The 21,633-nt window shown below is 46.6% G+C and overlaps 1 protein-coding gene across 4 annotated transcripts; it reads right to left on the bottom strand.

Moving 5' to 3' along the window:
* Positions 1–135: 135 nt before the first annotated feature.
* phf8 (PHD finger protein 8) lies at positions 136–15,874 on the bottom strand. Of its 4 annotated transcripts, none has more exons than XM_059017320.1 (19): positions 15,785–15,874; positions 14,405–14,535; positions 13,170–13,255; positions 12,736–12,859; positions 12,322–12,482; positions 11,663–11,804; positions 10,794–10,980; positions 9,913–10,075; positions 9,168–9,255; positions 8,350–8,456; positions 7,148–7,329; positions 6,513–6,857; positions 5,375–5,466; positions 4,215–4,390; positions 3,148–3,233; positions 2,758–2,882; positions 1,671–1,975; positions 517–615; positions 136–257 (listed from the first exon to the last, which is right to left on the bottom strand). In XM_059017320.1, exons 2-19 carry the CDS (start codon positions 14,500–14,502, stop codon positions 142–144), a joined length of 2,682 nt encoding a protein of 893 aa, XP_058873303.1. In that variant the 5' UTR covers positions 14,503–14,535; positions 15,785–15,874; the 3' UTR covers positions 136–141. The 4 variants fall into 4 exon arrangements, with proteins under 4 accessions (XP_058873303.1, XP_058873304.1, XP_034774581.2 ...); XM_059017321.1 differs by having other exon boundaries at positions 6,513–6,842; positions 14,405–14,645; positions 15,508–15,872; XM_034918690.2 differs by having other exon boundaries at positions 14,405–14,645; positions 15,508–15,871.
* Between the last annotated feature and the right edge of the window lie 5,759 nt (positions 15,875–21,633).

Here is a 21,633-nt window from a genome sequence, read left to right on the forward strand (position 1 = left end):
AAAACAAGGGAGTCTTTTGTACCGTACCAGAATTTTAATATGAGCTTCAGCATAGATGAGGCCATTGTACTGTATTATACACTGGCAACACCCTCTCACCCTCCTCCCACTCCCTCCCACTCCCTCCCACTCCCTCCCAGTTCAGTACCTGCTGTGCCAGTTTGGCAGCGGCTGCAGCCAGTCCTGTTTCGATAGAGGCGACCCTCGCACCCTCCCGAACGGGGCGGTTCTGTTTGGGGAGCGTGGGATGACGCGGGCTGAGGAGAGAGAGAGAGAAAGAGAGAGAGAGAGAGAGAGAGAGAAAATAAATGAATACATGATTAAATACATGAATTATTTTCAAAATCAGTACATCCACCCTTCTGTAAACTATTTCAAAAGTTTAGCATCACCTAGAATTTTAGACATAGACAATTAAAACAAAATTTATAAACAGATAATTTCAATCTTTTATTTAACATCAGTAATCAAAGAAACATTCCAAAAAAAAAAAAAAAAACCAAAACAGGAAATGACCTTTGGGGCTCCAGGGGGCGTCGTCCGAGTTCTTCTTCTTCTTCCTGCTTTTCGATTTGAGGGCTGGGTCGTCCTCGTCCGACTCGAGAGAGGGGTAGACTGGAGAGAGGGGAGGAGAGAGGGATGGCATGAGCTACGAGGGGGAAAACAAACACGTTTACAAGGGACTGGAGCAAAGCCTTTGAAATCAGAAAAAAAAAAACAAAGGAGATCAAAGTTAACCCGAGACTTCAAATGCAGCACAGGAGAGAAGAACAGGAAGGTGTGTGAGAGAGAGAGAGAGAGGAGGGGAGGGGAGGAGAGAGGAGGAGAGGAGGGGAGGAGAGAGGGGAGAGGAGGAGAGGAGGGGAGAGGAGAGAGGAGAAGAGGGAGAGAGGGGGAGGGGGAGAGAAGAGAGGAGGAGAGGAGGGGAGGAGAGAGGGGGAGAGGAGAGAAAAGAGGAGGAGAGGAGGGAGGAGAGAGGGGGAGAGGAGGGAGGAGAGAGGGGAGAGGAGGGGAGGAGAGAGGGGAGAGGAGGAGAGGAGGGGAGAGGAGAGAGGAGAAGAGGGAGAGAGGGGGGGAGGGGAGAGAAGAGGAGGGAGAGGAGAGGAGAGGGGAAGAAGAGAGGAGAGGAGGAGAGAGGGGGAGGGGAGAGAAGAGAGGAGGAGAGAGGGGGAGGAGAGAGGGGGAGAGGAGGGGAGGAGAGAGGGGGAGGGGAGGAGAGAGGGGGAGGGGAGAGAAGAGAGGAGGAGAGAGAGGGGGGAGGGGAGAGAAGAGGAGGAGAGGAGAGGAGGAGAGAGGAGAGGAGAGAGAAGAGGAGGAGAGAGAGAGGGGGGAGGGAGAGAAGAGAGGAGGAGAGAGAGAGGGGGGGAGGGAGAGAAGAGGAGGAGAGGAGAGGAGGGGAGAGGAGAGGAGAGAGATGAGACAGAGAGGGGAGAGGAGAGAGAAGAGAGATAAGAGGGGGGAGGGAGAGGAGAGAGAGAGAGAGAGAGAGAGAGAGAGAGAGAGAGAGAGAGAGAGAGAGAGAGAGAGAGTGTTACAAATGCACGGACTAGCCTACCAGGTGAAGTAATCCGATCTAAAACACTGGAAGCATCGAAATGCCACTTGGAGCCTCAGAGCTCAGAATCACAGAACACAGCCGTGCACCCCAACACTACAGAGAGCTGCCTTACTGTACTCCGAGTCCTTGAAACAGGTCCCCAGAGTCTCCTGCTCGTCCACACTCTCCTCCCCAGCATCGCTGTCCCTGCGAGCGGGCCGTCTGACTGGCCGCTTCCCCGGCCTCTGCACCACAAGCCCCGCCTTCCCAGATTGTGAGGAGGCTCCGCCCCCTCCTCGCTCGGCCCCGCCTCCCCACCAGGAGGCCCCGCCTCCTCCTGCTCCCCCCGCCCCCGAGGAGGAAGATGATTGGAGGTTGGCCATGGACAGCATGCCCTGGATTGCTTCCTGAGTGCTGGGAGAGGCTGGAGCGTCCTCGCTGCAGAGAGGAGAGGAGAGAGAGAGAGAGAGAGAGTGAGAGAGAGAGAGAGAGACAGAGAGAGGAGACAGAGAGAGAGAGAGAGAGAGACTCACTGTGTTTGTGTGTCTCAGGGTCAGTGTGTGTGTCTCAGTGTCACTGTGTTTTTGTGTCTCAGTGTCAGTGTGTTTGGCTCAGTGTCAGTGTGTGTCTCAGTGTCACTGTGTTTGTGTGTCTCAGTGTCACTGTATGTCTCAGTGTCACAGTGTGTGTGTGTCTCAGTGTCACTGTGTGTCTCAGTGTCACTGTTTGTATCTCAGTGTGTGTGTGTCTCAGTGTGTCAGTGTGTTTGTGTGTCTCAGTGAGTGTGTGTCTCAGTGTGTGTGTGTGTCTCAGTGTCTGTTTGTGTCTCAGTGTTTGTGTGTCTCAGTGTCTGTGTGTGTCTCAGTGTGTTTGTGTGTCTCAGTGTGTGTGTGTGTGTCTCAGTGTGTTTATCTCAGTGTGTGTGTGTGTGTGTGTGTGTCAGTGTGCGTCTCAGTTTGTATCTCAGTGTGTGTCTCAGTGTGTCAGTGTGTGTATCTCAGTGTGTCAGTGTGTTTGTGTGTTTGTGTGTGTCTCGGTGTGTGTGTGTGTGTGTGTGTATCGGTGTGTTTGTATCGGTGTGTGTGTGTGTGTGTATCGGTGTGTGTGTGTGTGTATCGGTGTGTCAGTGTGTTTGTGTGTGTCTCGGTGTGTGTGTGTGTATTGGTGTGTCAGTGTGTTTGTGTGTGTCTCGGTGTGTGTGTGTGTATTGGTGTGTATACCTCAGTGCTGCAGGGTCCAGCCCCCCCACTTGCTTGCTGGCTTTGAGCAGGTCCAGGATCCCCCCCGCACCCCCCTGCTTCCCATCATGCATTGTGGGGGGGTCCTCATCAGTGGTGTAATCCTCCTGGGGGAGAGGAACAGAGAGAGAGGGGGGGTCTATATACATTACACACAGCACTGCGACGGGTCTGCTGTATTAAACACATATACACATCAGGGAAGCATGGTTTCACTGAGAGTTTAATGATCAGACACACCTGAGCTTGTTAGCTAAACACACGGGGGGCTGATCAAGCTGGTAGTAAAACCTGGACTGGGTGACACTGCTGTGCAACAGGAGTCTGATTCCCATCCCTGTGTGTATAGAGATCTGTAGCTCACAGACTCACCTCAATGTCGAACTCCACCTCTCCCGGCTCCCTGATTTTATTGGGGTCTGAGCAGGGCTTGGCTCTCGGTAGCTTCCTGGGCAGGCCTGCAGGGGGCGACGCCAAGGTTACACACGATTCAATCGCTCTAAAATAGACCTGAACAATGCCACTGTGTCTGTCTCAGTGTCTCAGGGTGTGTGTCTGCTAAATGACATTAATAACGTGTGTGTGTGTGCGTCACTGTGGTGTGAGTGTATCAGTGTGTGTGTATGTCTCTGTGTGTGTGTGTATCAGTGTGTGTGTGTGTGTGTATGTCTCTGTGTGTGTGTATCAGTGTGAGTGTATCAGTCTGTGCATCTGTCTCAGGGTATGTGTCAGTGTCTGTCTCTCTGTGTGTGCCTGCTAAATGACTAATTAATAATGCAGGTGCATGTCTCTGTGTGTGTATGTCTCTGTGTGTGTATCAGTGTGTGTGTGTGTGTGTATCAGTGTGTGTGTATCAGTGTGTATATATCAGTGTGTGTGTATCAGTGTGTGTGTGTGTGTATCAGTGTGTATATATCAGTGTGTGTGTGTATCAGTGTGTGTGTGTATGTCTCTGTGTGTGTGTATGTCTCTGTGTGTGTGTATGTCTCTGTGTGCGTGTATGTCTCTGTGTGCGTGTATGTCTCTGTGTGCGTGTATGTCTCTGTGTGTGTGTATGTCTGTAAGTGTCTCAGTGTCACTGGGACCAAATTTCCACTGTGCTACAAAGAGAAGTCTCAGTCTCAATGTCTCTCATTCCGTCTCTCAGTCTGTCTCAGCATCTCTCAGTCTGTCTCAGTCTGTCTCAATCAGTCTCTCAGTCTGTCTCAGCATCTCTCAGTCTGTCTCAATCCATCTCTCAGTCTGTCTCAGTCTGTCTCAATCCATCTCTCAGTCTGTCTCAGCATCTCTCAGTCCGTCTCTCAGTCTGTCTCTCAGTCCGTCTCAGCATCTCTCAGTCTGTCTCAGCGGTTCTCAGTCTGTCTCAATCAGTCTCTCAGTCTGTCTCAGCGGTTCTCAGTCTGTCTCAGTCCCTCTCTCAGTCTGTCTCGGCGGCTCACCTGCCAGTTTCTTCTTGCTCAGCGCGGGTCTCCTCTTTCTCTTGGGGGTCTCGTCGATCTGCAGGTCCTCCTCCGAGTCGTACTCAAAGCTGCCCCGCACCCCCCCGACCCCCTCCAGGGGTCCCAGCAGGGGCTGGAAACGGGCGGAGCCCGACGTCGACTTCACCCCCTTCTTACTGCAACCGAAAAACAAGACAGGACTGCAAACACTCAACACAGAGACGCGAGCTGCAGCCTTCATCAGCGTGACTGAAACTACAAGAGACCAGCGCTCTCCCTCAATCACACTGAGGAAGGCAATGGAGCCCAAACGCTGGTCTGCTTGACTCGGTCTCTTCTAGTTTCAATCACACTGATGAAGGCACTGGAGCCCAAACGCTGGTCTGCTTGACTCGGTCTCTTCTAGTTTCAGTAACACTGATGAAGGCACTAGAGCCCAAATGCTGGTCTGCTTGACTCAGTCTTTTCTAGTTTCAATCACACTGATGAAGGCACTGGAGCCCAAACGCTGGTCTGCTTGACTCGGTCTCTTCTAGTTTCAATAACACTGATGAAGGCACTGGAGCCCAAACGCTGGTCTGCTTGACTCGGTCTCTTCTAGTTTCAATCACACTGATGAAGGCACTGGAGCCCAAACGCTGGTCTGCTTGACTCGGTCTCTTCTAGTTTCAATCACACTGATGAAGGCACTGGAGCCCAAACGCTGGTCTGCTTGACTCGGTCTCTTCTAGTTTCAATCACACTGATGAAGGCACTGGAGCCCAAACGCTGGTCTGCTTGACTCGGTCTCTTCTAGTTTCAATCACACTGATGAAGGCACTGGAGCCCAAACGCTGGTCTGCTTGACTCGGTCTCTTCTAGTTTCAATCACACTGAGGAAGGCACTGGAGCCCAAACGCTGGTCTGCTTGACTCGGTCTCTTCTAGTTTCAATAACACTGATGAAGGCACTGGAGCCCAAACGCTGGTCTGCTTGACTCGGTCTCTTCTAGTTTCAATCACACTGATGAAGGCACTGGAGCCCAAACGCTGGTCTGCTTGACTCGGTCTCTTCTAGTTTCAATCACACTGATGAAGGCACTGGAGCCCAAACGCTGGTCTGCTTGACTCTCAGCAGCCCTGATGGACACAGTGGACACAGCCACTGGTCAGTTCGCTCACCTCAGTATTTTCCCGTTGGTCAGTATGAGTTGCAGTTTGCTCTCGTCGATTTCGCCCTCCAGCTCACCCAGACACGAGGCCGGCAGATCAAACTGAGGACAGACGGGGGGGGGGGGGGGGGGGGGCAGAGAGCGAGAGAGAGGAAAGCAGACGGCTGGGTTAATACTAATTTTTAATACTTTTTTTATACATACACGTACAGCTCTGGCCAAAAGTTTTGCATCACACTAAACAATTAACTTATTTTGATTCATAAAGCCGAACGAAAGCTGCTGAATAATGTTCCCTTGTTAACATATTGAATTCCACACCCTCTATATAGAATGAACTCCCTCAGCTTCATAGAGTCCAATGAAAGCTGCTGAATAATGTTCCCTTGTTAACATATTGAATCACACACCCTCTATATAGAATGAACTCCCTCAGCTTCATAGAGTCCAATGAAAGCTGCTGAATAATGTTCCCTTGTTAACATATTGAATTACACACCCTCTATATAGAATGAACTCCCTCAGCTTCATAGAGTCCAATGAAAGCTGCTGAATAATGTTCCCTTGTTAACATATTGAATTCCACCCCCTCTATATAGAATGAACTCCCTCAGCTTCACAGAGTCCAATGAAAGCTGCTGAATAATGTTCCCTTGTTAACATATTGAATTACACCCCCTCTATATAGAATGAACTCCCTCAGCTTCATAGAGTCCAATGAAAGCTGCTGAATAATGTTCCCTTGTTAACATATTGAATTCCACACAGCTTTGGAGTTTTTCCATTTACTGACAAAACTTGAAAAATGTGACATTTGGAAATCTAACATGAAATGCTACTGTACTACTATCATGGCTTCCGCTAGACTTTCTTTGGCGTGATATATGTTCATGTACAGATATCATTTTTTTTTTAAATTTATTTTTGTACTAATTATGTCTCAATCCTAAAATTCTAGGTTTTGCCTCCCAAGAGGCAATGCTCCCTGTGAAATCCCCAGTGAAGGCACGGCGATGTCACTCAGCCAGGACCCTGCGCTCCCCTGACTGTACGTCTCCCCCTGCAAACCACGCGGTCGTGCCGTTACCAGGGGAGCCCCCCCCCCCCAGGAGATCCAGCCCTGTCGCCCCCAGCCCCACCTCCCTCACCTTGGCTTTGCATGGCTGTTTGCTTCCCTGGAACTTCTTGAGCGTGTGTTTGGTGTGAATCTCCAGCAGGTCCAGCTCTGCAGCGCCCCCTGGTGTCTTGGCTGTCTGCGCTGCTGCTGCTGCTGCTGCTGCTGCCAGACTCTCCTTGCTCTTACGCCCCCTTTTCTTCCCAGGGGTGACTGCGGAGGGGTTAGTGGGGGCAGCGGGGCTCTCCTTGGCCTTGGAGCCCCTCCTCCTCCCCGGGGGCCTCCCAGAGGAGCTGCTGGGGCTCGCCTGGCTGGGCTGAGGGCCACGCAGCGCTCCGAAGGGAGCCCCGGTCTTGCCCAGGTTCTGTTGAAAGATATCCTGCCACAGCATCAGCAAATGAGATGGGAGGAAGAGGAGGAGGAGAGAGAGGGAGAGGGAGAGGAGGAGGAGGAGGAGAGGAGGAGGGAGAGACAGGTAAAGGCATAAAGTTTATATGCGAAGTCAACCACAGAGAGATAGACAGACAGACTGACAGAGAAAGACAGACACCCACACAGAAGAGACTCACAGACAGACACACAGACGGACACACACACACACACACACACACACACACACACACACACACACACACACACACACACACACCCTGCCCCAGTCTCTCTCACCTCCACCAGCTGGATTTCCTTGGCCAGGTCCTTCACCAGTTGCTGTGTTTTAATGGTCTCGGGGATCTCCTCCTCGTGCTCTGCCAGGGCCTCTCTGCGTGTCCAGACACAGAACGCATTGTTCAGGGCTTTGGCTCCGTGGACCAGATAGGCAGCTGGGTGTCTCCGATTCTCACGCAGCCCTGAGAGAGAGCGAGGGGGGGGGGGGAGAGGGGGGAGAGAGAGAGGAGAAAGAAAAAAAGATGCCAGGGTTTAGCAAGGAGCAACACTGGCACTCCATAGCTCAATGCAAATACAGTCAAGCAAGAACACACTGTTAGTTTGTTTACTGCTGCTGCAATCGGTCCTGGGGTTCAGAGCTCCCCTCAGTGCAGTCTGTTCTGGGGTTCAGAGCTCCCCTCAGCGCAGTCTGTTCTGGGGTTCAGAGCTTCCCTCAGTACAGTCTGTTCTGGGGTTCAGAGCTCCCCTCAGTGCAGTCTGTTCTGGGGTTCAGAGCTCCCCTCAGTGCAGTCTGTTCTGGGGTTCAGAGCTCCCCTCAGTGCAGTCTGTTCTGGGGTTCAGAGCTCCCCTCAGTGCAGTCTGTTCTGGGGTTCAGAGCTCCTCTCAGTGCAGTCTGTTCTGGGGTTCAGAGCTCCCCTCAGTGCAGTCTGTTCTGGGGTTCAGAGCTCCTCTCAGTGCAGTCTGTTCTGGGGTTCAGAGCTCCCCTTAGTGCAGTCTGTTCTGGGGTTCAGAGCTCCCCTCAGTGCAGTCTGTTCTGGGGTTCAGAGCTCCCCTCAGTGCAGTCTGTTCTGGGGTTCAGAGCTCCCCTCAGTGCAGTCTGTTCTGGGGTTCAGAGCTCCCCTCAGTGCAGTCTGTTCTGGGGTTCAGAGCTCCTCTCAGTGCAGTCTGTTCTGGGGTTCAGAGCTCCCCTCAGTGCAGTCTGTTCTGGGGTTCAGAGCTCCCCTCAGTGCAGTCTGTTCTGGGGTTCAGAGCTCCCCTCAGTGCAGTCTGTTCTGGGGTTCAGCGCTCCCCTCAGTGCAGTCTGTTCTGGGGTTCAGAGCTCCCCTCAGTGCAGTCTGTTCTGGGGTTCAGAGCTCCCCTCAGTGCAGTCTGTTCTGGGGTTCAGAGCTCCCCTCAGTGCAGTCTGTTCTGGGGTTCAGAGCTCCCCTCAGTGCAGTCTGTTCTGGGGTTCAGCGCTCCCCTCAGTGCAGTCTGTGACTCACCTCTGAATGTGTCCAGCAGGTGTTTTCCTACGTACCAGCACACAGTCTCGAAGTTTGGAAACCTGAACAGATCAGCTGTGCTTAACCGCTTCTCAATCTCATAGGCCCTGCGAGAGGGAGGGAGAGAGAGGGAGGGGGAGAGAGAGAGGGGGGGAGAGAGAGAGAGAGAGAGAGAGAGAGAGGAGAGAGAGAGAGAGAGACCTTCAATGCTGATGTACTACTGCGTTTCACGCACAGGAAAACCCGTCTTTTGCAATTGATTGAGTAGGAACGCAAACGCTGAACATTTTCCCACATTATCCGACCCCATGCGATTTCAGACTCGGGATTTGGGAGGGAGTTCCAAAGGCAGGGAAGCGGATATTAAGACTTGGGTGACTTCTAGGAACTACTGAAAAGCTGAGCTTCCTCTGATCTCGAGGTGCGACTGGGAGCACAAGAGACCCAAGCCTTCCTGTAAAACACAGAGAGGCAACACATGACAGTGCAGCGCGTCTCACACTGAGAGAGGCTCGGGGGTCCAGAGGTTACAGAAAGGGGTTCAAATCCCAGCTCAGCCAGTGATTCCCTGTGTGCGCGTGTGTGTGTGTGTGACCCTGAGCGAGTCACTTCACCTCCTTGTGCTCCGTCCTTCGGACGAGACGTCAAACAAACAAGCTCCTATTGGAAGTGACTCTGCAGCAGCAGCAGTTGTTGATGATGCAGAGTTCACCCCCCTAGTCTCTGTAAGTCGCTTTGGATAAAAGCGTCTGTTAAATGACTCATTAGTCATAATAATAATAATAATAATAATAATAATAATAATGTGTGTCTCTCACCTGAGCTGCATTTCAATGTTCAGGCTGTGGAGAAAATTTCCCCCAAAGGCAAGACAGTCGACTGGAGTCAAAACAGAGTGAATCCATCCTGGAGGAGGAAATAATAATAATAATAATAATAATAATAATAATAATAATAATAATAATAATAATAATGAGAGGGAGAGAGGGAGGGAGAGGGGAGAGAGAGGGAATGGGAATAATAATCATAATAATAATAATAATAATAATAATAATAATAATAATGAGAGGGAGAGAGGGAGGGAGGGAGAGGGGAGAGAGGGAATGGAAATGGGAATAATAATAATAATAATAATAATAATAATAATAATAATAATGAGAGGGAGAGAGGGAGGGAGAGGGGAGAGAGGGAATGGAAATGGGAATAATAATAATAATAATAATAATAATAATAATAATAATAATAATAATAACAATAATGATATCCAGCAGAGCCCACGTTTTGTCCTATATACAAACATGATTAGACACAGATTTCTGGTTTTATTTCCAATGATTTTTTCCCCACTTGTCTCGCTTTATGTCAAAACCCCCCCCCCAAATAACAAAAACAAAAACCACAGGGCTAACATTAGGTACGGTACAGGGATGCCTCTGCCGAGTGTGATTTAGGGTTCTCTGCGTCTCGTCATTTTGATTTTGTTTAGTGAATTGATGCCTGACAGCGATGACGGATGCGAGTCAGAGATCGTTCATCACCATCGCGGGACAGCGGGAGCCGTACCTGTGGGTATGAAGAGGGTGTGGCCTTGCTTCACTGAACACCTGTAGCATGTATCCACCTGGTCCCCAAAGAACATCTCGTTCTGATTGGACGAGGAGCTCCACCTCTCAAACAAGGTCAGGTTAGCGGGGCTCGGACGAATCAGGTAGAAAATCTTCTCACCCTGCGGGGGAGTGGCGAGGAGAGAGGTGGGAGAGAGGGGGAGAGGGGGCAGGGGAGGAGAGGAGAGGGGAGGGGGGTAGGGATAATAGGGAGAGGATGGAGAGGGGAGAGGAGGAGAGAGCAGAGAGGAGAGAGGGGAGAGTGGGAGAGAGATGAGGGAGGGGGGTAGGGATAATAGGGAGAGGATGGAGAGGGGAGAGGAGGAGAGAGCAGAGAGGAGAGAGGGGAGAGTGGGAGAGAGATGAGGGAGGGGGGTAGGGATAATAGGGAGAGGATGGAGAGGGGAGAGGAGGAGAGAGCAGAGAGGAGAGAGGGGGAGTGGGAGAGGACAGAGGGGAGGGGGAGAGGATGGAGGGGAGAGAGGAGAGGAGAGGGGAGGGGGAGAGGGGAGGGGGAGAGATGAGGGGTGATAGGGATAATAGGGAGAGGATGGAGAGGGGAGAGATGAGAGGAGAGGAAAGAAAGATGAGGTGAGAGAGAGCAATTGATATTTGAGAGACATAATAATTCTCATGATTGTTCAACTGCTTTCATTTCAAGCAGCCTCCTGCTGATCGCAAATTTCGATCAACGATGTGTTGGAGTTTGAAAAAAAAAAAAAAAAGATATGGGAATTGGAGACTGATTATAAAATGGAACTGGAGACTGAAAACCAGGACCCCCCCCGCCCCCCCACTCCCCACTCCCCACTCCCCACTCCCCACTCCCCACTCCCTTACCCGGAGCACGTGGTACCAGACAGAGGTGCCCCCGAAGTCGATGTGGAAGTCGGTGTAGCTGTCCTTCACTCCCATCAGACAGTACTTCTGCACGTTGGGACGCTCGAACACTGCCTCCTCCGGCCACAGGTTCTCCACCCAGGACAGCTTGCGCACGATCTTGGGGGTCTCAATCAGGTTCGACAGTCTGGAGGGGAAAGGGGGGGGTTCAGGAATAATCAATATATCAATACATCAATATACCAATATTGGGATTTTTATTTAAATGAATCAAATCAGTGATGAACGGTGTTACTAATGAACCAAAACACTTTGTCATAATGGTTTGTACTGGTCCATACTGGTCTACAGTGGTTTGTACTGGTCCATACTGGTCTACAGTGGTCTGTACTGGTCCATACTGGTCTACAGTGGTCTGTACTGGTCCATACTGGTCTACAGTGGTTTGTATTGGTCCATAAGGGTCTACAGGGGTTTGTACTGGTCCATAAGGGTCTACAGTGGTTTGTACTGGTTTGTACTGGTCCATACTGGTCTGTACTGGTCCATACTAGTCTACAGTGGTGTGTACTGGTCCATACCGGTCTACAGTGGTCTATACTCGTCTACAGTGGTCTGTACTGGTCTACAGTGGTCCATACTGGTCTACAGTGGTCCATACTGGTCTACAGTGGTCCATACTGGTCTACAGTGGTCTGTACTGGTGTGTGCTGGTCAGCGGTGGTCTGTACCAGTGTGTGCTGGTCAGCGGTGGTCTGAACCGGTGTGTGCTGGTCTACAGTGGTCTGTACTGGTCCATACTGGTCTACAGTGGTCCGTACTGGTCAGCGGTGGTCTGTACCGGTGTGTGCTGGTCAGCGGGTGCGTACCTGGTTTCTGAGAACTCCAGGCTGATGACATTCAGCACCTTGTCTCGCTCTGGGCTGTTGTAATAGCGCACAAAGTCTCCCAGCTTCATCTTGCAGTCGGCCTGACGGCTCACATCAATCACATCGATCTCCTTATCAGCCCCTTCACACGAGAACACGACAAGAACGACATCAAGAACATGCCAAGAACACAGTAACAACATCATCAAGAACATGCAGAACACGAATGAGTCTGTCTCAGCGTCTTCAATAGAAACACTGAAAGAAACTTCATAAATTCAACGGCAAACGTTTCCACTAGAAGTCTTTCTCAGCGTCTTCAACAGAAACACTGAAAGAAACTTCATAAATTCAATGGCAAACGTTTCCACTAGAAGTCTTTCTCAGCGTCTTCAATAGAAACACTGAAAGAAACTTCATAAATTCAATGGCAAGCGTTTCCACTGGAAGTCTTTCTCAGCGTCTTCAATAGAAACACTGAAATAAACTTCATAAATTCAATGGCAAAAGTTTCCACTGGAAGTCTTTCTCAGCGTCTTCAATAGAAACACTGAAAGAAACTTCATAAATTCTCAGTTCAGGGTCAGGATAATGAAAGTGAATCTAATGCTGGGGGGCTGGAGGGCGGGAGTGAGTTGTTGAACCCGGGTCTCTCTCACCTATGTGGTCCTCCACGTCGTTGACGGAGAAGCTGCTGGGGGGCAGCCTCATGCCCAGCCCCTCCTTCTTGGTGACCAGGATGGGCACACTGAACGTGTTCTCCTCCAAATACTCTACTGTGAGCTGAGAGCCGCTGGGCTTCAAGACCACCTCGTCAGCACTGAGGAGAGAGGAGAGAGGAGAGGAGAGAGGAGAGAGAGGGAGAGGAGAAGAGAGAGGGGAGAGGAGAGAGGAGAGGAGAGAGGGGAGAGGAGAGAGGGGAGAGAGGGGAGAGGAGAAGAGAAGAGAGGAGAGGAGAGGAGAGGAGGAGAAAGGAGAGAGGGTAGAATTAATATAGGAGAGAGGAGCCAGCACACAGAGAGAGAGACACGCACTCAGACCAGGGACTGAAATGAGGGATTGGGTGCCTGTACCTGGGGAAGACTCGCGTGTGCAGCTCCTTGATGAACTGGAGGCTGCCAGTCTGAACCGGGCGATGGGGCTCCTTGAACCCGGATCCCACAGCCTCCTGCTTGTGAGAGCCTCGTCGCTTCTTCACTGTGAGACGGGGGGCGGGGAGGGAGAGAGTTGGTTTTTTTTGTAAGGTTAAAAGTTTTTAGAAGGAGACACATCATTGATTATAAAAAAAAATGAATTATTAAATATTAATATGTGACTGTGAAATTATTAAATCAGACAGAGAGATAAACAAACAGACAGATAGATAGATACAGATATAGATAGATAGTTAGATTGATAGATAGAGCTACAGATAGACAGACAGATAGATAGATAGATAGATAGATAGATAGATAGATAGAGCTACAGATAGACAGACAGATAGATAGATAGACAGATGGATACTCACTGACGGAGGGTCCGTGGGTGACCTGGCAGTCTGGACAGTGATACAGGTCGATCTCTGCTGCCTTCGACTCCTCCACTCTCACACAGCTACAACACAAAGAGCAGCGCACCTTACACACGCGTCTCCACTCGGGACACAGCAGCGCGCCTTACACACGCGTCTCCACTCGGGACACAGCAGCGCACCTTACACACGCGTCTCCACTCGGGACACAGCAGCGCACCTTACACACGCGTCTCCACTCGGGACACAGCAGCGCACCTTACACACGCGTCTCCACTCGGGACACAGCAGCGCACCTTACACACGCGTCTCCACTCGGGACACAGCAGCGCGCCTTACACACGCGTCTCCACTCGGGACACAGCAGCGCACCTTACACACGCGTCTCCACTCGGGACACAGCAGCGCACCTTACACACGCGTCTCCACTCGGGACACAGCAGCGCACCTTACACACGCGTCTCCACTCGGGACACAGCAGCGCACCTTACACACGCGTCTCCACTCTCGACACAGCAGCGCACCTTACACACGCGTCTCCACTCGGGACACAGCAGCGCACCTTACACACGCGTCTCCACTCGCAATACAACAGCGCACCTTACACACGCGTCTCCACTCGGGACACAGCAGCACACCTTACACACGCGTCTCCACTCGGGACACAGCAGCACACCTTACACACGCGTCTCCACTCTCAACACAGCAGCGCGCCTTACACACGCGTCTCCACTCGGGACACAGCAGCGCACCTTACACACGCGTCTCCACTCGGGACACAGCAGCGCACCTTACACACGCGTCTCCACTCGGGACACAGCAGCGCGCCTTACACACGCGTCTCCACTCGGGACACAGCAGCGCACCTTACACACGCGTCTCCACTCTCAACACAGCAGCGCGCCTTACACACGCGTCTCCACTCGGGACACAGCAGCGCACCTTACACACGCGTCTCCACTCGCAATACAACAGCGCCGCCTAGGGGCTCACAGTGCACAGCGACGCTCCGCGAAGAACATTCGCCAATAAAACGTCCCACCAAAATGAAACTATACATAAATAAAACTAAATAAATCAATAGAATAAAACTAAACAATAAATTAACAACAACAACAATAATAATAATATCAATAACAATAATAATAATAATTATTATAACACCAACAATAACAATAATAATAATAATAATAATAATAATAATAATAATAATAATAATTTAAAACTCTTACCTCCCGTGAAACCAGTCTTGACAAATGTCGCACTCGATCATAAAGCGGGTCACGTCGTAGGGGAGCCGGCAGAGGCAGTACACCGCGACCGAGGCCATCTCACCGGACCGGACCGGACCGGACCGGACCCGCTGACGGGGCTCGATCAAGGAAAGTACAGGCGTGTTTATAACCCGGGTTCGGAACCGACGACAAACCCTTCCACTGTGATCCTCGACAGAGCACAAAACGAGCACAAAATCTGCCGCAAAGGGTTTGAGATAGAAAGCTGAGTATCAAATATTATTAGATTATTAGTTTAATCGAAATCTGTACCCCACAAAAAAAATTACAGATGATATATGTTTTTTAAATTAAAAAAAAAAACAAACAAACACGGTGTATTATTGTTATTATATTTGTTTTTAAGTTTTAAAAAAATAAAATACGTCAGATGTATTTTATTACAAAAAACTTTTTTTTTTTCTTCCAAAAATAATAATGTTAATTATTTAATAAAATTACAGTATTATAATGCTCTAAAGACGGTCTGTATTAAACAAAAAAAAACACATTATATTATAGACCCGCAAATCTCCTTATGATCAAAACAAGTGTAAATAAATTCACGTTTTAATTAACTAGTGGGCGGTTCTAGTTGCTAATTAATTTAATAAATGAATTTAATACGCACTGTCGCTTGCTGTTCAAACGAGAACCACGAAACCCCAAATAATTATTAATAACGAATCACTAATAATTATAATTGCAATTAAATGAAGAAAAAGACAATTTGAACGGAGGGTTTAATTGAAAGAAGCGTCTTTTTCACAGAAGCAGCCGCGGTGGCAACACAGCGCTGTGTAGTAATATTATTATTATTATTATTATTATTATTATTATTATTATTTCAACAGAAACACTTTGTATTGGGAGTTGTTTTTGTTTTTTTAAAGCTGTAAAAACCTGTTTTTAAATGTCGCTCTTTGTCGGGTGAATTTGTTTCGTTGTCCTGCGTTTAATTTGCAAAAAAAAATGACATAAACAAAACAATTAATCCCCAAAACCCTTCTCCTTTTAAAACAAATAAAACTAAATTTTTTTAATAAACAAAAACGCCTCACCCGCTTTCCACGGGAGAATCGCTCCGGTTTTGTTCGTGAAGCCGGGCTCTCCCTTCCCGCACCGCTGCCAGACCCCGAGTCTCCAAGAGCGGCGCCGCTCCTCACCCTGCGCCGGGGGCTTGCTCAGGCCTGGTCGGGAGAAACGCAATTTACACCCGAAGCGTCCCGCTCGCGAATATTTGAACCCCAGATACGGAATGAGGAGATCGAGGGGTTCCCGGGTGCGCGGGTCCCGGGGTTACAGAGGCAATCGGTCCGCTGTTTTAACAATAGATACAAGTTTAAAGAGAGCTGAGATCGCGCTGCCGCGGCGCCGCCATTTCACCAGCTCAGCCCCGACTGTCACAATGTGCGCCTTGCGACTGTCAATAAAGTTGGACCAAAAAATAAAAGTTGAATAAAAAAACAACAACAACAAACCCCCCCCCAAATTTTTATTTATTTATTTATTTATTTATTTTTTTGCCCCTCGATATTGAAACGTCGTTAATTTGAGTCTCGTTAATGATTAATTATCATGTTTAATCGCCACTTACTGATTTAGCGATTCACTGAAATTGAATTTTAATTGTGTGTGTTTTTTATTATTGTTTTCTATTAGCCCGGCTGTCACAGAGTATGCGCGATAATGAACTTTCGTTTGTAAAGTCGAGGTTAATATTTTAATATGCTTAATTCATTAATTCATACTTAACACACACACACACTCTCTCTCTCTCTCTCTCAATTCAATTTCAAGTGCTTTATTGGCATGACTGATTTTTCACAAGTATTGCCAAAGCAATGATGGGTAAATTCCATCTTTACAATGAACATTTAAATCTCTCTCTCTCTCTCTCTCTCTCTCTCTCTCTCTCTCTCTCTCTCTCTCTCTCTCTCTCTCAATGTTGTTTATGGAATAGCCTGTGAAAAATGTGAGGAAATAAAATATGTTGGAGAGACTGAAACAACTTTACATCAAATGATTTTTGATTCAAACACCTGCTCCCTTGAGAAACGCATGTAACTGGCCACTTTGAGCTATAAACACACACATGTACATAAACACACACATGTATATACACACACACAAGTATATACACACACGTATATAAACACACATGTATATAAACACACACACGTATATAAACACACATGTATATACACACATGTATATAAACACACACATGTCTACACACATGTATATAAACACACACATGCAGGACTCGATTTATTTCCAGGACGGTACCTGTAGTGACGGAATTCATCCGCTAGGCGGCATCACTTTCACACAGTAAAATCGGAGCTGCGGCCACATCGGGTAAGCGTTGCCATTACAAAGGCTGGACACTAGAGGACAGGAGAGAGCTATAAAACTTTCCAAAGCGTTAACTACAGTTTGGTTTTGTTTGTTCTTTCCGTAAAATGTAACGTTAATTGCGCATATACTGCAGTGACGTTGTTGAAATGTGTAAAGGATTTTTTCTGTATTTTGACATGTAAACGGTACAGTAGTGTCTGTGTGTGTGTCTGTCTGTCTGTCTGTCTTCCTGTCTGTCTGCAGCTTTAATGAAACTAAACTCTTTTCAGAATGTAGTAAACTAACACAGACACCAAGAAGAAGGGATTATATTGTAGCGTCAAACTGAACAGGATTGTGGGGCTCTGTCTGTCTGTCTGTCTGTCTGTCTGTGTGTCTGCAGCTTTAATGAAACTAAACTCTTTTCAGAATGTAGTAAACTAACACAGACACCAAGAAGAAGGGATTATATTGTAGCGTCAAACTGAACAGGATTGTGGGGCTCTGTCTGTCTGTCTGTCTGTCTGTCTGTCTGTCTGCAGCTTTAATGAAACTAAACTCTTTTCAGAATGTAGTAAACTAACACAGACACCAAGAAGAAGGGATTATATTGTAGCGTCAAACTGAACAGGATTGTGGGGCTCTGTCTGTCTGTCTGTCAGTCTGTCAGTCTGTCTGTCTGTCTGTCTGCAGCTTTAATGAAACTAAACTCTCTTCAGAATGTAGTAAACTAACACAGACCCCATGAAGAAGGGATTATATTGTAGCGTCAAACTGAACAGGATTGTGGGGCTCTGTCTGTCTGTCTGTCTGTCTGTCTGTCTGTCTGTCTGTCTGCAGCTTTAATGAAACTAAACTCTCTTCAGAATGTAGTAAACTAACACAGACACCATGAAGAAGGGATTATATTGTAGCGTCAAACTGAACAGGATTGTGGGGCTCTGTCTGTCTGTCTGTCTGTCTGTCTGTGTGTCTGTCTGCAGCTTTAATGAAACTAAACTCTTTTCAGAATGTAGTAAACTAACACAGACCCCAAGAAGAAGGGATTATATTGTAGCGTCAAACTGAACAGGATTGTGGGGCTCTGTCTGTCTGTCTGTCTGTCTGTCTGTGTGTCTGCAGCTTTAATGAAACTAAACTCTCTTCAGAATGTAGTAAACTAACACAGACCCCAAGAAGAAGGGATTATATTGTAGCGTCAAACTGAACAGGATTGTGGGGCTCTGTCTGTCTGTCTGCAGCTTTAATGAAACTAAACTCTCTTCAGAATGTAGTAAACTAACACAGACACCATGAAGAAGGGATTATATTGTAGCGTCAAACTGAACAGGATTGTGGGGCTCTGTCTGTCTGTCTGTCTGCCTGTCTGTCTGTCTGTCTGCAGCTTTAATGAAACTAAACTCTTTTCAGAATGTAGTAAACTAACACAGACACCACGAAGAAGGGATTATATTGTAGCGTCAAACTGAACAGGATTGTGGGGCTCTGTCTGTCTGTCTGTCAGTCTGTCTGCAGCTTTAATGAAACTAAACTCTCTTCAGAATGTAGTAAACTAACACAGACCCCAAGAAGAAGGGATTATATTGTAGCGTCAAACTGAACAGGATTGTGGGGCTCTGTCTGTCTGTCTGTCAGTCTGTCAGTCTGTCTGCAGCTTTAATGAAACTAAACTCTCTTCAGAATGTAGTAAACTAACACAGACCCCAAGAAGAAGGGATTATATTGTAGCGTCAAACTGAACAGGATTGTGGGGGTCTGTCTGTCTGTCTGTCTGTCTGTCTGCAGCTTTAATGAAACTAAACTCTCTTCAGAATGTAGTAAACTAACACAGACACCATGAAGAAGGGATTATATTGTAGCGTCAAACCAGGGTTGAAAATCAGACTACTATTGCACAGCAGTGTGATCCAGTCCAGGTTTTACTACCAGCTTGATCAGCCCCCAGTGTGTCTAGCTAACAAGCTCAGGTGTGTCTGATTATTAAACTCCCAGTGAAACCAGGACCGGATCACACTGCTGTGCAGCGGGAGTCTGATTCCCAGCCCTGCAGGAGAGGATGAAATAAACCACACACACACACACACAAAGACAGAGAAACTTTTTTTTTTTTTTTTTTTTACTAAAAGAATAGATTTTTATTAAGCACTGTAAGTCACGTTCCAACAGCAGAAACAACAGTAACTCTTCATCATCATCATCATCATCATCATCATCATCCGACAGAAACAAAAACGAAAACAAAATCCCAAAACAACCGGATGTTTCTTCTTCCACGGAATATACAGACCGCTTCTCCTAGGGAGAGATCTTCATGACCCAAAATCCAAGTTGTTTCCTGTCGAAACTTTAACGTCATTAAAACGCAAAACTGTTGTGTGTGTTTGAGTGTGCTGGAGGGGGGGGGGGGCAGGGGGGGGGGCACCGACAGCAAATAACGAGGGAAGATATCATTTAAAACGGATTACAAACAGAATACGGGATATATTAACTCCTGTCCTGTGAAATAAATCTACGCGCTATATAAAATCAGACCAAAAAAAAAAACTCGGATAAGAAGAATTCGAGGAATAAAACTCTAAATCAATCACTTTTTTTTTTCCTTCGTTATTATTCTAGCAATTCACTAAGAAACATTTATTAGACTATTTTCGACATTTATAAAGCGAATCTGAAGATTACAAGTTGGATTCACGGGGGGGTGAGGGGAGGGGAGGGGGGGCGTTAAATACATCAAACAAAACTCATTATAAGTCATTTATTTATTAGTTCGTTTTTTTTTAAAAAAATGTACTAGTTATAATAATTCATAATAATTAATAAACGTTTCTGTTAAACATTTTTCTATCACAAAAGTGCAAACGAGAAAGCAAAAAAAGCGCATAGCAACACAGATGCAAAACAAGAAAGTTTATATCGCGAAATATTGAAGAAAGACTACGTTCTATTAATTTTAAATGTATATAAATCAGGAAACAGTGAAGAAAAACTGTACGTTCAATTATTGTGTGTGTGTGTGTGTGTGTTTGAGTTTTTAAAATCAAGGTTAATAATAATAATAATAATAATAATAATAATAATAATAATAATAATAATAATACCAAGATTAAAACGCATAACCAGAAACATAAATGTTATTAATAATAAAAAAAAACAAACACAATCTGGCGCTTTTTAATTTTTTTAAAAAAATGTATTTCGTTGTTTATTTATTTATTTATTTATTTATTGATCGATTTTTTAAAAATCAGATCTTCGTGAAATAAGGGAGGACGTGGTGACGTGCGACGTGGTGACGTTTCAACGTGTTTCTCGACACGCGCGCTCAACCTTTTAAACGCATTTAAAAATATATAATTAAACCATAAGCGAAAAAAAAACCCAAAAAAACCCAAAAAAAAAACAACAAAACACGATTCTGACAGCGCCGCAAAAACGGGACAGAAGCGCCGGTTCAAAAAACACAGAAAAACAAACAGAAAGATACATTATATATATATATGTATAGCTAATGTTTGTCCCTTGTCTGAAACAGTTAAAATATTAACAGATCTCATCTTTTTTTTACAGCGCCTCGAACGTTTCCTATCCAACACAATCCTCGAAAGTTTAATCAAAAGTCTCGTTTTACTGCGCTGCGATTTTAACGCATTAATTCCTGTTTCAACAGCCGGATTAATATCATGATTGATTCAGAATCATTCAGCAGACGCTTTTAATTTGCAGAGACCTGGAGGGTGAACTCTGCATCATCATCATCAACTGCTGCTGCTGCAGAGTCGCTTCCAATAGGAGCACAAGGAGGTGAAGTGATTGCTCAGGGTCACACGCACACAGGACTTGAACTGGACCCACCGAGCCTCGCAATACCGGTACCAGTACAGAACTGGGAGCAGACGTTTCGTTTGGAACAGGTTTAGAGGTTAGAAAGTGCGCACGCAGCTCAGCGGTTCATTTGCACTGTAAACTCTGTATTTTACAATAACATTGACACGCAGGATCAGCTGTGACAATAAGGTGCTTAAATTAACGCCTGCCCATTATATATATATATATATATATATATATATATATATATATATATATATATATATTTTAATTCATTCTGGGATTTTTAATGATCAGTTTTTTTTTTCTATGTTATCTTCCAATATAGAAATATAGCATGCTCAGAAAAGCCTCACACCTGGAATAGGAACAAAAAATAAAACCATTCAATTACTGGGCGACGTTGACGTCTCATTGACATTATCTTTTAATTAATTAGTTTCCTAATTATCAAAAAAAAATTAATAATTAAAAACGCGCGCAGGATGTTGTGTGTGTGTGTGTATATATGTATGTATGTATGTGCTTAAATCAAATAGCAAGTATAAGTGCTTTAATAAGGCAAGTTTTTTAAGTAATTTTAAAATAAAATGAATAAATATCGTTTATGGGATCTATTTTGTTGACTAAATTAAGTGCAATCCTGTTTTTAATGAGTTGTCCATCCAATCTTAATAAAATCTACCGGCGGCTGAATATTGTAATTCCCATTTACAACCACCAGAGGGTGCAATTGCACACATCGAGAAAGAGAGAGATATTATTATTATTATTATTATTATTATTATTATTATTATTATTATTATTAATTCGTCATGTAGCAGACATTGGTTTTACGTCTCATCCGAAGGACGGAGCACAAGGAGGTGAAGCGACTTGCTCAGGGTCACACACGCACGCACGCACGCACACAGGGAGTCAGTGGCTGAGCCGGGATTTGAACCTCCTGGTATCGAGACCCCTTTATTGTGTGATTGTCCACTACAAGATATCCTGCCTCTGGTCTCTGCTACAAAAGTTAA

The sequence above is a fragment of the Acipenser ruthenus genome, chromosome 56, assembly GCF_902713425.1.
Source record: "Acipenser ruthenus chromosome 56, fAciRut3.2 maternal haplotype, whole genome shotgun sequence".
NCBI classification, from domain to species: domain Eukaryota; kingdom Metazoa; phylum Chordata; class Actinopteri; order Acipenseriformes; family Acipenseridae; genus Acipenser; species Acipenser ruthenus.

Bases quoted from the DNA above. Each gene is read 5' to 3' on its own strand.
- phf8 (XM_059017320.1), bottom strand. From the start codon at position 14,502: ATGGCCTCGGTCGCGGTGTACTGCCTCTGCCGGCTCCCCTACGACGTG. The intron at 12,860-13,169 runs GTGAGTATCCAT...CCCGTCTCACAG, and splicing joins CACCCACGGACCCTCCGTCA to TGAAGAAGCGACGAGGCTCT. The intron at 258-516 runs GTCATTTCCTGT...CTCTCTCCTCAG, and splicing joins CGCCCCCTGGAGCCCCAAAG to CCCGCGTCATCCCACGCTCC.